Here is a 16,750-nt window from a genome sequence, read left to right as displayed (position 1 = left end):
CTGATGTTATAGTACCCTGTATTACTACCATTTCAAATTGACTAGAAGTTTTATTTTCTGTGTATTTATATATTTAACACTCAAAAAATCTCAGAAAGTTTTCAGTATATCCGATAACTTTATATTGAATATAAATTATATCCCACAAGTCAGTTGGGAATGAATGAAGATAGCCGAGGAACAAGACATGGAGCTCACCATCTCCCCACAGATACATCAAAAATGCATCTACATGTGGAATGATTCTCACAGAACATCTACTAAATGCTGGCAATGGACCTCAGACCTCCAAAAGGGCAAGAAAATCTCCATGCAACTGAGTAAGGCAAAAGAAAAAAAGAGAAAGGAATCAGGACAGGACCTATGGCCCTGGGAGGGAGTTGTGAAAGAGGAAAGGTCTCCTTGCTAGCAGGGAGATCAGCTGGGACAGAGCGGGAGCTTTGGAGCCTTGGAGGAGAGCATGGTGGCAGGTGTGCAGAGGGCAAAGCAGAAAGAGTTCTGCATGGTCGGGCAGTGCCGACTGGCATACCCTAGCCTCAAACACTCGTACTAAGGGGGCTGAGTACCGAGGCTCAAGCCTAAGGTCAGGCTTGGGGAGAGGACTATGGTTGGTGCACGAAGACAGCAAGCCAGCCCAAGGGCACTAGGGTGTGATGCACTACAACCAAGGGAGTTCAAGAAGTCTGGGACCACCAAAAAGGCAAGGAGCCACTGCTGCGGGGCATATGAAGAGAGGGTTGGACCCACCATAGGAGCCTCTATCTCTGCACATGCTCTCAGGCATCAGGGGGCCACCTACATGAGCTGCAGGGGCCGGCGTGAGCCACCACTGCCATCTAGGGTTCCAGAGGCATGGACCACTGCCACCAGAGAGGCTCCTGAGAGGAGATGCGGGTTGCTGCCCCCACTTCCCTGGGACAACGAGCAGCCCACCAACAACAAAGGTCCCATGATGAAGCACTGATCACTGTCATCCCCCTGGTGCAGCCAGCCACCTGTACCAATGGACCGCCGACTGGGAGTCAGCTGCTGCCCCCACCTTCCCCGGGGCATGGGCATGGGCCATGCACCTGCACACCCCTTATCAAGGGGATAACAGCCAGCACATGCTCAAAAGGGAGACAGCAAACATCCATACCAAAAACAGCCCTCACCCCTCCAAAAAGTTAAACCCACACAAGCTATGAAGGGATGCTCCCACATATACATAGTCCTCCAAGACTATAGTAGATTGGTTTCTCCTAAACTCACAGAGTAAGAGAAATATAAAAATGAAGAAACAGAGGAATCACTCTTTGTTAAAAGATCAAGAGAATTCCCGTGAAAGAACAATGAGACAGACTTCTTCAGTCTAATAATGGAAGTAATGAAATACTGAAAGAATTAAGAAAGGCTATCAACAGAAATGCAGATAACTGCAAAAAGGAACTAGAAATTATAAGGAGGAGCCAAGAAAAAATAGAAAACTCATTTGCTGAGATGAAAACTGAGCTCATGAGAATGAATAGCAGGATGAAAAATACAGAAGAAAGAATAAGTGATCTGGAAGATAGAATAATGGAAACTACCCAATCAAAATAGCAGACAATTACCCAATCAAAATAGCAGACAGAAAGTCAAATGAAAAAAAAAAAAAAAAAAAGAAGGAAAGAAATATAAGAAACCTATGGGATAATATGGGCTTCCCTCTGCCACTGCAGAGGGTCCTGAGAGCAGATGTGGGTGCTGCCCCCACATTCCTGGGAGCATGAGCAGCCCACCAACAAGGGTCCTATGACACAGCCCCGATCACTGTCCTCATCCCCCTGGTTCAGCCAGCCACCTGCACCAAGGGACTGCCAACTGGGAGCCAACCATTACCCCCACCTTCCCTGGTGGCTCAAACAGTAAAGAATCCACCTGCAATGCAGAAAACCTGGGTTTGATCCCTGGATTGGAAGATCCCCTGGAGAAGGGCATGGCAACACACTCCAGTATTCTTGCCTGGAGAATCCCCATGGACAGAGGAGCCTGGTGGGCTACAGTCCATGGGGTCACAAAGAGCTGGGCATGACTGAGTAACTAAGTACAGCACAGCACATGGGATAATATAAAACAGGGCAATCTACACATAACAGGCATTCCAAAAAAGGAGAAGAAAGACAAAAGGGGATTGAAAACATATTTGAAGAAATTATGGCTGAAAGCTTCCCAAATCTAAAGAAGGAAACAGATATCCAGAACAGGAAGCACAGGGGGTCCCAAACAGACATCAAGACATAATAAAAATGGCAAAAGTTAAAGAGAGGATTCCAAACCCAGCAGGAGAAAAGCAAACAGCTAATTACAAGGGAACCTCCATTAGGCTATTGGCTGATTTCTCTATGGAAACACTGATATAAGTTTTCTGGAAAAAAGGGAGTAGCGAAATATATTCAAAGCCTTGAAAGAGAAAAATCTGCAACCCAGAATACTCTACCCAGCAAGATTATCATTTAGAACAGAAAGAGAAATAAAGAATTTCTCAGACAAGCAAAAACTAAAAGAATACTAAGCCTATTCTAAAATAAATATTGAAAGGTCATCTCTACATAAAAAAGAAGCAATATGATACTTGAAAGAGGAAATCACAACTGGGAAGTAAATCATTTAAATCAGCCAATATACAGATCAAAAGGGCTTTCCAGGTGGGGATAGTGGTTAAAAAAAAAAAAAAAAAAAAAAAAAACCTGCCTGCCACTGCAAGAGATATAAGAGACCTGGGTTCAATCCCTGGGTTGGAAAGTTCCCTTGGAGTGCATGGCAACCCACTCGAGAATTCATGCGTGGAGAATCCCATGGACAGAGGAGACTGGCAGGCTGCAGTCCATAGGGTCACATAATTGAACATGATTGAAGCAACTTAGCATGCACACACACACACACACACACACACACATAAAGATCAAAAAGAAAAAAAAAACTATTTGTGAAAGCAATGATAACACAAGGAACAGCAGAAGGATAAACACAAAGATGTGAAAAAAGGACATCAAAATCATAAAATGTGACTAAGGAGAATAAGAATATGCATATCCTTTTTCTTTTTTTAGACTGTGTTTGAGCCTATATGACTATCAGTCTAAAGCAAGCAGATATAGGAAGGGGTTAACATACTTGAAGAACAGAGCAACCATAAGTCAAAAACATACGATAGATTCACAAAAACCAAAAAGGGAACACAAGTTAAAAAAGAAGGAAATCCTCAAACCACAAAAAGGAAAAGAAGAAAAAAAAAAGGAAGAAAGAAGAAATAATCAACAGGAAAACAAGGTCTGAGATGGCAACAAAAACATATTGTCACTAATTACCTTAAATGCTAATTGACTGAATGCTCCAATCAAAAGACACACAGTGGCAGAATGGATAAAAAAATTAAAAAACAAGAGTCTACAATATGCAGCCTACAAGAGGACCAACTGAGGGCAAAGGACACACAGACTGAAAGTAAGGGGATGGAAAAAGATATTTCAGGAAAATGGAAATGATAAGAAAGTGAGAGTTTCAATACTCATATCAGACAAAATGGACTTTAAAGACTATAAAGAAAGATAAAGGACACTACATAAGGATAAAAGAATCAGTACATGAAGAGGATAATATAGTCATTATTTTATATGCACCTAATATGGGAGCACCCAAATACATAAAACAAATACTAACAAACAGAAAGGGAGAAATCAGTGGGAATACATTAATAGTAGACTTTAACCCGCAACTCATACCAATGGACACATCTTCCACAGAGAATCAACAGGGCAACAGAGATCCCAAAAGTGCACATGGAACATTCTCTACGATTGACCACATCAGTTCAGTTCAGTTCAGTTGCTCAGTCGTGTCCAACTCTTTGCAACCCCATGAATCGCAGCATGCCAGGCCTCTCTGTCCACCACCAACTCCCAGAGTCTACCCAAACCCATGTCCATAGAGTCAGTGATGCCATCCAGCCATCTCATCCTCTGTCGTCCCCTTCTCCTCCTGCCGCCAATCCTTTCCAGCATTAGGGTCTTTTCCAATGAGTCAGCTCTTCGCATGAGGTGGCCAAAGTATTGGAGTTTCAGCTTTAGCATCAGTGCTTCCAATGAACACCCAGGACTGATCTCCTTTAGAATGGACTGGTGGGATCTCCTTGCAGTCCAAGGGACTATCAAGAGTCTTCTCCAACACCACAGTTCAAAAGCATCAATTCTTCGGCCCTCAGCTTTCTTCACAGTCCAACTCTCACATCCATACACGCCTACTGGAAAAACCATAGCCTTGACTAGATGGACCTTTGTTGGCAAAGTAATGTCTCTGCTTTTCAATATGCTATCTAGGTTGGTCATAACTTTCCTTCCAAGGAGTACGTGTCCTTAATTTCATGGCTTCAATCGCCATCTGCAGTGATTTTGGAGCCCAAAAAAATAAAGTCTGACACTGTTTCCACTGTTTCCCCTTCTATTTGCCATGAACTGATGGGACCAGATGCCACGATCTTAGTTTTCTGAATGTTGAGCTTTAAGCCAACTTTTTCACTCTCCTCCTTCACTTTTATCAAGAGGCTTTTTAGTTCCTCTTCATACTAGGTCACAAAACTTAGAAATTATTTCATGCATCTTCTCTGACCACAATGGTAGAAATCAACCACAGGAAAAGAAGTAAGAAAAAAGTGACTACAGGGAGACTAAACCACATGGTGTGACTAGAAGAGAAATGAAAGGCAAAGGAGAAAAGGAAAGATATACCCATTTTAATGCAGAGTTCCAAAGAATAGCAAGGAGAGATAAGAAAGCCTTCCTCAATAATCAGTGCAAAGAAATAGAAGAAAATAATAGAATGGGAAAGACTAGAGATCTCTTCAAGAAAACTTGAGATACCAAAGGAACATTTCATGCAAAGATGGGCTCGATAAAGGACAGAAATGGTATGGACCTAACAGAAGCAGAAGATATTATGAAGGGGTGGCAGGAATACACAGAAGAATTATACAAGTAAGATCTTCACAACCTAGATAATCACAATAGTGAATTCACACACCTAGAGCCAGACATCCTGGAATGTGAAGTCAAGTGGGCCTTAGGAAGCATCACTACAAACAAAGCTAGTGGAGGTGATGGAATTCCAGTTGAGCTATTTCAAATCTTAAAAGATGATGCTGTAAAAGTGCCACACTCAGTATGTCAGCAAATTTTGAAAATGCAGCAGTGGCCACAGGACTGGAAAAGGTCAGTTTTCATTCCAATCCCAAAGAAAGGCAATGCCAAAGAATGCTCAAACTACCGCACAATTGTACTCATCTTACATGCTAGCAAAATGCTCAAAATTTTCCAACAGTACATGAACCGTGAACTTCCAGATGTTCAAACTGGATTTAGAAAAGGCAGAAGAACCAGAGATCAAACTGCCAACATCTGTTGGATCATCAAAAAAGCAAGAGAGTTCTAGAAAAACATCTGCTTTATTAACTATGCCAAAGCCTTTGACTGTGTGGACCACAAAAAACTCTGGGAAATTCATAAAGAGATGGGAATACCTGACCACCTGACCTGCCTCTTGAGAAATCTGTATGCAGGTCAGGAAGCAACAGTTAGAACTGGACATGGACAACAGAATGGTTCCAAATAGGGAACAGAGTACATCAAGGCTGTATACTGTCACTGTGCTTATTTAACTTCTATGGAGAGTACATCATGAGAAACACTGGGCTGGATGAAGCACAAGCTGGGATCAAGATTGCCAGGAGAAATATCAATAACCTCAGACGTGCAGATGACACCACCCTGATGGCAGAAAGCAAAGAACTAAAGAGCCTCTTGATGAAAGTGAAAGAGGAGAGTGAAAAAGCTGGCTTAAAACTCAACATTCAGAAGACTAAGATCATGGCATCTGGTCCCATCACTTCATGGCAAATAGATGGAGAAACAGTGGAAACAGTGACAGACTTTCTTTTTTGGGGCTCCAAAATCACTGTAGACGGTGACTGCAGCCATGAAATTAAAAGATGCTTGCTCCTTGGAAGAAAAGCTATGACCAACCTAGACAGCATATTAAAGAGCAGAGACATTACTTTGCAATAAAGGTCCATCTAGTCAAAGCTATGGTTTTTCCAGTAGTCATGTATGGATGTGAGAGTTGGACTATAAAGAAAGCTGAGCACTGAAGAATTGATGCTTTTGAATTGTGATGTTGGAGAAGACTCTTGAGAGTCCCTTGGACTGCAAGAAGATCCAACCAGTCCATCCTAAAGGAAATCAGTCCTGAATATTCATTGGAAGGACTGATGCTGAAGCTGAAACTCCAATACTTTAGCCACCTCATGCGAAGAACAGACTCACTAGAAAAGACCCTGATGCTGGGAAAGATTGAAGGCAGGGGGAGAAGGGGATGACAGAGGAAGAGATGGTTGGATGGCATCACCAACTCAATGGACATGAGTTGGAATAAACTCCAGGAGTTGGCGATGGACAGGGAGGCCTGGCATGCTGCAGTTCATGGGGTTGCAAAGAGTCAGACATGACTGAGTGACAGAACTGAACTGAAACAACATGCTACTAAAAAACCAATGGGTCAACAAGAAAATCAAGAAGGAAATTATAAAGCAACAAGGTAGTACATATTAGATTCTTCCTAACGGTCCCTTAATGCTAAATTTCATTAACATCAGATTATCACTTAAAATGCAAAAGCAAGAATGAACAAAATAATAGTTTTCCTCTATTTCCACTACCAATAAAATTTATATTTGGAAGCTTAAAGTTACTGCATTATCATTGATAGCTACAACAGTTGCTTGTGGGTTGATTTTAACTATCAACCCACAAAAACAGGAACAGATGTTCTCCCTACACAAATTCTATAGAAGTATCATTCTATCTTCACTACTGATTCAATCATATGTATACAGGCTCAGTCATGTGCAACTCTTTGAAAGCCTCTGGACTGTAGCCCACCAGGCTCCCCTGTCCATGGGATTTTTCAGGCAAGAATAGTGGAGTGGGGTGCTATTTCCTATTTCCTCTGACAAAGGATCTTCCTGACTCAGGGATCAAATCTGTGTCTCCTGTGTCTCCTGCATTGCAGGCAGATTCTTTACCCACTGAGCCATCAAGGAAACCTAAGTATACCTCAGTGAAAATGATTTAATTTCAACCACCCCAAAATGCTAGTAGTCTTCCAGGCTAAATTCAACTATTTATTTACCAATAGGAGGCCTAGACACACACAGAGAGACACAAAAATGGTCAACTGGTATTCATAAAGCCTCAGTATGCTCAGTGCCCATCTTACTTACTGGCAGAGAGCAGATGTGGCATAGGTATTCAATGGATAGAGGAGGAGGATGAATGGATGGAATCAGGCAAGCAGGCAAAGAGAAAGGAAAAGCAGAAAAAAGTGAAACGGAAGCCCCAAAGATTCCCTAAATCCAAGAAGTATATGTGATATGATACAGACAGAAGTACAGAAACATGGAGATGACTGCCAGTCACACCAGCTGGGACAGACACAAAAGAGGAAATGGGAACTCAAGCAGCTTTTTCAGATATTAAGTAAAGAGAGACAGTAGTGTGTTACAAGAGTGTAAACACTGCTAGACAAAGGCGCAAAGTAAGGAAAATGAAATGCACATTCATAGAACAGTAAGCTGGTTAACTCGACTAAAGTAGAGAGTTTCTGAAGGAAACCATGGGAGGTAAAGGCTGCAAAGCGAGGCGGGTAAATACTGTTGCCTCTACCCACTCCCCACTTTAAACATCAGTACCTCCTGCTAATCACACAGTCATACCCCCATCATATGCTTTCCTTCTCCAAACCCCCAAGGAAACCACAATTTCTGACAAAGTGACAAAAAGGGTTACAATCACAGAAAATGAAAAAGAGAGGGAAAAAATGATATATAAACAATTTGAAGAAAAAAAAAACCTTGATTAGAAATATTAATTTTCAACTAGCAACTGATTATATCTTACCAGAGTTTGTATATGATTTCAGAGTGGTTTTGATTTCACAAATATGGTTTGGACGACTTTGAACCATATAGCCATTAAGGTAATAAACTAGGACAGGAAAGTAAATAGCACCAACTGTCCGCCTTCTATGTGCCAGGCAGAGTTGTAGGGACTTGACAAACACTATTTCATTAACTCCTAATATTATTCATTTGGAATTATTCCTCCACTTTCATACATATCAGAAAAAGTTACTTAAGAGTGACCTAACTGTACATCGAGCTACGATACAGATTTACTTGGAGTAACAGTAATTAGTAACTACTGTTGCCATCACCCAAGGTGTGTGTTCAGCACCTTTTTAATAGGACCAGAAGGAAATATGGCTGTAAATGCACCTGCTCAAGGTCAAATGCACATGGCTTGTATCCAAATGCCTAAATGCATGAAAAGCCAGGCCAGTCACTAAAACCCATCACTGAAGCTACTGGGGTGCTTAACTTCAATCCAAACCAGAACCTTAAAGGAACAATGCAAAAGTACGTTTTAAGCCAAACTAAAATGACTTGAGAATAGTGTTCCCAGTCCCAGCTTACACTGCCGAATCATATTCAGAGATATGAGACCCAGTAAGGCAAGATACAGAGGAAAGAACCACATTCTTGTAAAACCCTCCCCTGTTGTAGTAACACTGATGCATTATACACAGAAGGGGTGATTCCTGACCATCACACATTTATTGGACAATGACTGGACGTCTACACTCTGTCAGATACTACTGCTGGATATAAGACTGCTCCCGGCCCTAAACATTCACAGTCTAATAACTTAACAAGCTGCATGAGAAAGTCTGTACTCCTACAGTGGGTCCTTCTACTTTGATATAAAAATCAAGATAGCCTTTAGAAAAGCTGCAGTGAGAGTCACACAATCTAAATTCTAAAGCCCAGGCCCTTAATTGACTAGCTAAGGAACCAGAGATCAAATTGCCAACATCCACTGGATCATGGAAAAAGCAAGAGAGTTCCAGAAAAACATCTATTTCTGCTTTATTGACTACGCCAAAGCCTTTGACTGTGTGGATCACAATCAACTGTGGAAAATTCTGAAAGAGGTGGGAATACCAGACCACCTGACCTGCCTCTTGAGAAATTTGTATGCAGGTCAGGAAGCAACAGTTAGAACTAGACATGGAACAACTGACTGGTTCCAAATAGGAAAAGGAGTACGTCAAGGCTGTATATTGTCACCCTATTTATTTAACCTATATGCAGAGTACATCATGAGAAACGCTGGACTGGAAGAAACACAAGCTGGAATCAAGATTGCCGGGAGAAATATCAATCACCTCAGATATGCAGATGACACCACCCTTATGGCAGAAAGTGAAGAGGAACTCAAAAGCCTCTTGATGAAAGTGAAAGTGGAGAGTGAAAAAGTTGGCTTAAAGCTCAACATTCAGAAAACTAAGATCATGGCAACCGGTCCCATCACTTCATGGGAAATAGATGGGGAAACGGTGGAAACAGTGTCAGACTTTATTTTTCGGGGCTCCCAAATCACTGCAGATGGTGACTGCAGCCATGAAATTAAAAGACGCTTACTCCTTGGAAGGAAAGTTATGACCAACCTAGATAGCATATTGAAAAGCAGAGACATTACTTTGCCAACAAAGGTTCGTCTACTCAAGGCTATGGTTTTTCCTGTGGTTATATATGGATGTGAGAGTTGGACTGTGAAGAAGGCTGAGTGCCGAAGAATTGATGCTTTTGAACTGTGGTGTTGGAGAAGACTCTTGAGAGTCCCTTGGACTGCAAGGAGATCCAACCAGTCCATTCTGAAGGAGATCAGCCCTGGGATTTCTTTGGAAGGAATGATGCTAAAGCTGAAACTCCAGTACTTTGGCCACCTCATGCAAAGAGTTGACTCATTGGAAAAGACTCTGATGCTGGGAGGGATTGGGGGCAGGAGGAGAAGGGGACAACAGAGGATGAGATGGCTGGATGGCATCACTGACTAAATAGACGTGAGTCTGAGTGAACTCCGGGAGTTGGTGATGGACAGGGAGGCCTGGCGTGCTGCAATTCATGGGGTTGCAAAGAGTCGGACACGACTGAGTGACTGATCTGATCTGATCTGAGTGCTCCAAAAGCTCACTGACACACTTCATTTTATTTTATTCATATTAATAACAGATTTGATTTTCTAAGTACAGATCCTGGATGGGTCACTGACCAGCTTGATGCCCTGAAGCAAGTTACTTCACATGCCTGACCCTGGTTTGCTCATTGGGAAAACACTGTCACAAGGATTAGAGATAATTATGCAATGCACCAACACAGAACCTTGCATCTAGTAGAAGTGCAACAAATATAGTAAACATCATAATCACAGCATTTATAAACCAATAACAAACTGACCAGAAACATCAAATTAGAAGCAATGGGGGGTGGGGGGCAGGGACCAAAGACAGCTCTACGAATCAATAGCTGACAGGAAGTAAAAAGTTTAGAAAACCAGGTAGATACAAAACTTCAGAAACAGCCAACTAGAGTCACCAATTACACTTCAATAGCAGCTGAGGGCAACACCAATGATTTCACAGGATGAAACCATGATTGCCTAAAGATGACATTAAGCCATTTAATGAACCATTAAGTCCACATGTTTAAAAAAAAAAGACAGATAAGCACATAATTAAATGACTTTGGAAAGATTTCTATCAAAAATTATCACCAACTTAACATTTCATATGCCTAAACTTTTAACTGTAAAATTCTATTCACAAGCTTCTGCTTAAGTATAGCACGTGCAAAGGAATCTCTTAAATTTCATAGCAATTTTTCTACTAAACACTGAAAAAGATGTTTTTTCAAATTAACTGTGAAATTTCAGTCCAATGGCTTAAGACATCATCAGCTCCTGAATAGCTAAAACAAGATAAAGTCTTGGTCCCCTTTATTGCTAAATGCTGTTATATCAGCAACAAAACACAAACATGTGCCATGCAGATCTCTCTTCACTTGAATTTTCTCCCCACATTTGGAAGGCAGTAAGAAGAAAAACATCTGTTCCTTTCTGCAGAGCTGACAACCCTCATTCTACGGTTTAAAAATAAAAGATGTTCATGGAGGCTTATAGATCTATCACCTGCTTCAAAGGCAGCTGGCAATTACTTGATCCAAAGACATGCAAATTAAAGCCAGAAAACAATTTCCCTGAGGACAATGCTAGTCCTCGCCAGGGATCTAGTAATTTTCAAGACACTCATAAAATCCTAGAGGATGGTAAAGAATCAAAGAAAAGGCAGATGACAAGAAAACAGACAACAGCTGAGGAACAGAGGCCTGTGTCACTCTGGATTCCCTGGGTTCACCACAGGGAAGCTTCCAGGAGAGCTGTCTGGAGAAAGCCTGCTTCACTGACCAGCAATCACCCTGCATCTAGCCCAGGAAGGCCAGATGCTCAACAATGAAAGGAGTTCATCATATTAATGACAGAAACTGGAAAATATTGTAAGTGAAGGCCTTAAACACCACAATATTTTTTGTTTTCTCTATATGATGTCTGACAGTGCTGAACATCCAAAAATGACTAATAAGCAAGAACATTCAGACTCGAATCAGTAGACTCAGCTATTTTTGGCTCAGCCTCTGAAAGAATTACAGTGTGACCTTGAAAAAGTTTCATCTCTTTGTTTACCTCCATGTGACCACCAGCTACAAGATTAGGTTAAACCTACCAATTCTTTTTTTTTTTTTCTTTTAAGAAAGTGAATGGGTGAGATAAATATATAGAAACTACTATACAAATAACCAATAGTTACTGACCAACTACATCCAAGCATCAGATATAAAGCACTGCCCCATATGATCACCTTATGTGGAATCTAATATATGATACAGATGAACTTATCTAAGAAACCAGAACAGACTCACAGAGAACAGATTTGAGGCTGCCAAGCAGGAAGGGGTTGAGATGGAGTCAGAGGTTGGGATTAACAGATGTAAGCTATTACATACAGAATGGATAAATAAGAAGGTCCTACTACATAGCACAGAGAACCATATTCAATATCCTGGTATAAACTATATGGAAAAGAATATTAAAAAGAATAAAAAAAAAAGAATGTATATAGTGACTGGACAACAAAACATATATATATATATGTATAACTGAGTCACTTTTCTGTATGGTAGAAATTAATACAACATTAAAAACCAATTATACTTCAATTAAAAAATAAAGGTGATGCCCATATTAAAGCAACTAACTACACAGTAAAAAATTCTGCTTGGAAGTCAATAAAACCCACTTACCTCCTGAACAGGAATCCTGCTAAGAGTCCCAAATTTCAAATTTGGAAATACTTAGAACATTTAAATGAAATGCTAGCTCCCAAAATACCCTTTATTTTCCTTAAGGAAAACAAAACTTTAACCTGGGGTTGAAAGGTCCTATGATCTTCAGGACTCAGATCAATCCTCCTATGAATTCCTTTCTCTTCATCCCTTACCAAGATGGTAAGTCACTGCACACTTGATGCACCCAAAGTACTATGTCTCTGTGTGTTCCTGTGCTCTTAGTCAGTGAGCCATGGAAAGGCAGAACCAGGATTTAATGATCTTTGTATCACTCAGCACTTAACATATTGTCTAGCACAATATGGCTGCCCTGTGTATGTATGTATGTGTGTGTGTGTGTATATATATATATATATTTATGTTAAACGAAGGAAATGTATTTTTCATTTAATATTCATTTGGAAATGAATATTTCCAAATTCTAAAGCTGCTTGGAAGAACAATATTAATGAATGGTAATCTTAATTATGGTGATACTTTCATTTTTAGAAAAACAATGTATGAAATGAGTGTTACCTACATAAGGAGGAGGTAATTTCTCACCAACATTAAATTCACAAGAAATAACTAAAGAACTTTCCAATCCTCTTCCTTTAAAATCAGTCTTTTGTGGGTTTTTACGCTTGTGTTTTGTTTTGTTTACAATTTATCTAGTGAATATCAAGACTATAAACATTCCTAACCTAACCTGCAAAATAACAGAAAAGGAAAAGTTAAAAAGGGAGAGCAAGCATGTAAAACATGGAGGAGGCCACTCTTAACTAGAAGAATCTATGAATGTAAAACTAAGAGAGTCCATAGATGAAACTTAAACTGTGGTCAATACAAGCAAGTACAAAAAGTGAATAATATTTACCTAAGGGTGAGGCAGCTGTGTTCATTAAGAAACATAATCTACTATTTTACAGATAACCTATTTACTAAAGTAATATAAGATTTATTAAAGAATATAAGATTTTAAGCTTTTCAAATTATCTTTGATATTTTTAATATTTCAAATACTTATCACAATCTACCAAGACTTGCATAAATTCTCATTTTCTCCTGCTTGTTAAATTCTTACACTCAGCTATTTAATAATTAAGAAAAATTAGTAAGCATGAAATAAGCTGACACTCTTACCAGCGGAAAGGCCCTGGGATCTAACCAAGGATGAATTCACTGTACTATCTGACATTCACCACGTTGAGCTGACCCTTGGACTGGCCCTGAAGCGTCCACAGCAGACGCTGGGAAGGTTCCAGCAGCATTCCGTGTGCTCTTGGCCTACTCACCATCAGTCTCCAAGCCACACCCTGTCTTAGTCGGGCCATGAAACCAAATGTAAATGATCCCTAATACTCTAGATCACTCTGTATTTTCTGAAAGCATGTATGAGATTTGGTTGTGTCACCAAACAGGAGTGACCACCTAAGTTCACTAAGGCGTCCACCCTGATCACCGAGAGAAACTACGCATCAAATGGCGCGCCCAGGCGGGTACATCAGAGCAGTCCTAGAATAGATGATGTGTCACAGGGCTGTGAACAACCTCCTTATTTTTAACGCTGTGGGAGAAGGGCGGAAAGAGAAGGATGGCTTTGCAAACGGTGCCAAAAAGGAGTTGACCTGCCTGGCGTGACCCGGGATACTTTGGAGAAGTGGACACAGTGGCCCTTTTTCTAGATGACTTAGAACCGACACGACTAAGCTGCTCCCTTTAATTCTCTGTATGCAAATCGAAGCGTTTCTGAGGGGCAGGTGCCCAGGGCCCCGAGCCCAGGGCTCACCTGCGAACACACCCTGAAAGCCGCCTGCCCCGCGCTGCACCAGGTGCGCCGAGACCCCCGCCCCGGGAGCACGGCCCAGCTCCGCAGTCCAGTCGGCCGAGCGGCTGCGGCCCGCGCGGGGCTTCCTAGCCGGGGCAGCGGCGGGGGCCGCGGGGGCTCCGGAACCGCGACCCAGGGAGGACTCCGGCCGTCTCTGGACCCGGGGGCTGTGGCTGGGGGACGGAGACGGGGACGGTCCTGGCGAGCTGAGCTGCCGGGTGGTGGTCCTGACATAACAGGGCGCCAGGAGCGGGCGGGCCCGGGGGCGGCGCGGGCTGCGAGCTGGACTGAGTGGCGGGGAGGCGGCCACGGGGACGACAGGCTTCGGCGCGCCCTCCTCGCGCGTCGCCCCTTGCGTGCACGGGGCCTCTCCCGCCGCCAGGCCGCACTCCAACCCCGGAGAGTCTCGGGGCGCGTCCTCGAAGGCGTCCTCCTCGCCTTCCTCGTCCGTGTCCGCTGCCCCTCGGTCCCCCGGAACCGACCCAGGAGACGCGAAGGCGGTGGCTGCGGGTGGCTCTGCGGCCGGGGGCCGGTCGGGGGGCGCGGACAGCGCCGCTTCGGCGCTGGGGCCCGGCGGGGGTCGGTCCAGGCCCGGCAGGGCCCCAGACAGAGGGGCGGTGGAGGGGGGCGACACCGGGGGCGACTCGGGGCCCGGGGACTGCTGCTGCAGTTGCTGGAGGCGGATCGCCTGCTGGATATCCGAGAGCAAGTCCTCCTGCTCCGCGGCCGAGTGAAAACTGTAGAGGTCTGTGTCCGAGCCCGAGCTGGTCCTTTGTCCATCCTGCGCCCCCGCCGCGGTCTCCGAATACTCGGCCACTGCCGGGCCGCCGACCCTGGCCAAGCTGGGACCCCCGGGACGCGTCACCTCGAAAGGATCCGCACATTCGGTATCCGACAGGCCCGTCTCATCGGCTGAGAGGCTGAGGTCTGGGGTTTTGGTAACCAGAGAGTGGGCGCTGTCCAGCTCGCCGGCCTGCAGGGCCTGGGGGTCCAGCACATCCTCACGAGAGCCGCTGGTACCTCTGCCCTTGGACAGGGTCTTCCGGATGCGCAGGTTGGAGAACACCGAGGCCCTGGGGTCCGACCGGCTCTTTTTCCGGCCCGGCTCCGCGCCGCCGCCCCCCTTTCCGTGCCGGCCCGGCGCCTTCTTGCCCCCGCCCGCCTTCTTTGTGCCCTCAGCCTCGCGGGGCCCAGCGGCGTCCTCACCACCGCCGCCTCCATGCGGGACATCGCCCGCGCTTCTCTTCGGCTTCGCGTCCTGGTTCCCCATGCTGCCGCCGCCGCCGCTGCGAGGGGTCAGGCCATGCCAACCCCTGGGCCCGGCAGCGCCGGGCTCCCGGCGAGTCGCGCGGCGGCCGCACCGCTAGGCGGAGGGAGGATGTCCGCGCACCTGCCGCGCTTCGCACAACGCGCCGAGGCTGCGCCCGCCCGCGCGTGGCTGAACGCGCGCACGGAGCACCGCCAATGACCGGGCGGGACGCACAAGGCCCCACCCCTCTCGCCCCATGACCCCGCCCCATTGGCTCTAGGCCCGGTCCCTCGGCCCTGCCCCTCCTCCGCTGAAACGCCAAGAGCGCCCCTCAGTCTGGGGACTTAACTGCCGCCAGAGTCCATTTCCTGGTCCCCGCCAAACAGCTTGGCAGCTTAAAGATCCACCCTGAGGAAAAAAAAAAAAAAAGAAAAATTTTAAAGAGGAAAAAAGGAAGCCACATTCCAGTTTAGTGGTGCAGTAATATCAAAGCTACATACTGTACTTCCAACCTGCCTGAAGAAGCATGGTTCTTTGATAAATATTGGTTGAGTAGATTGGTCTTTTCTTCAGTAACTGATCATCTTAAACCCTGTTAATGTGCTTGGCATATGGTTTAGAAAAGGTTACTATACATAATACTGCTTTTGTGTTATTGCAAACCTTGCATCTCCTTAAGAGAACATTTCATTTCAAAGCGATCATTTCAAAATTTCATTTTTCAAATTTATTTTTGACAAAATGTTGAAGTGGGTGGAGGAGTTTCGGGAAATACTAAGAGATTAGACTTGATTAAAATGCTAATCTCCAAATTTCTATGCATTCACCATCTAAACCAAACAGCATTTATATTCAAAAAATCAAACTCATCAATATTAAACATGCCCCTGTTGTTGCCACCTACAAAAAATAGAGAGGGAGAAAAAAAAAAGAAAAGGAAACATCCTTGGCACAAGCCCAAGAAATCACATGTTATATGGAAAGCCACCACTCTCCCAAGCAAACCCTTCAAGACAATCTTTTGTCTTGGCCTTTGCTGTGAAAGTTTGTCACAGTTCACTGTCTAGGGGAGAAAAATTTGCTGACCCCAAATGAGTCTCCTTGACATTAGGATTCATTTAGGCTGATTATTGGGAAGCCTAAAGAATTCATGTATTAAAGCTGAATAGAGTAATCAGCAGAGATATCCACCACGCTGGGTGTGATGGGGAGATTCAGTGGACCTAAAGGTCAGAGTTCACTCTGTCCCCTGTCTCTGCTGGGCCAGAAAATGCTCCCTCACCAAACAGTGCCTCTTCTACCTCCTTGTGAATTGCCTTCCTCCCCTTTGACTTGCCAAACCATTACGCTCAACATCCTCTGTTGCCTTTAGCTGAAGACAGTA

The 16,750-nt window shown here is 43.9% G+C and overlaps 1 protein-coding gene across 7 annotated transcripts in view; it reads right to left on the bottom strand.

Annotated features, from left to right (window-relative positions):
- The window catches only part of FMN2 (formin 2), a 345,241-nt gene extending 329,724 nt beyond the window's left edge, over positions 1-15,517 (bottom strand). For 6 of the 7 annotated variants that reach the window (XR_015156591.1, XR_015156593.1, XR_015156594.1 and 3 more), the window contains exon 1: positions 14,079-15,517. Coding sequence is in view for 3 of the 7 variants with exons in the window: in XM_086381217.1 (XP_086237343.1) it covers positions 14,079-15,387 (1,309 nt within the window). In the remaining 4 variants the exon portion in view is untranslated. The remainder of the gene's footprint in view (positions 1-14,078) is intronic. The other variant, XM_086381218.1, reaches the window with a different exon arrangement.
- Between the last annotated feature and the right edge of the window lie 1,233 nt (positions 15,518-16,750).

Source organism: Bos grunniens, chromosome 28 (genome assembly GCF_055505025.1).
Source record: "Bos grunniens cultivar Pamir isolate PY7600 chromosome 28, Bosgru_T2T1.0, whole genome shotgun sequence".
In the NCBI taxonomy this organism is placed as follows: Eukaryota; Metazoa; Chordata; class Mammalia; order Artiodactyla; family Bovidae; genus Bos; species Bos grunniens.
Note: the sequence above shows the minus strand (reverse complement) of the source record. Positions and strands in the feature narration are given on the sequence as shown.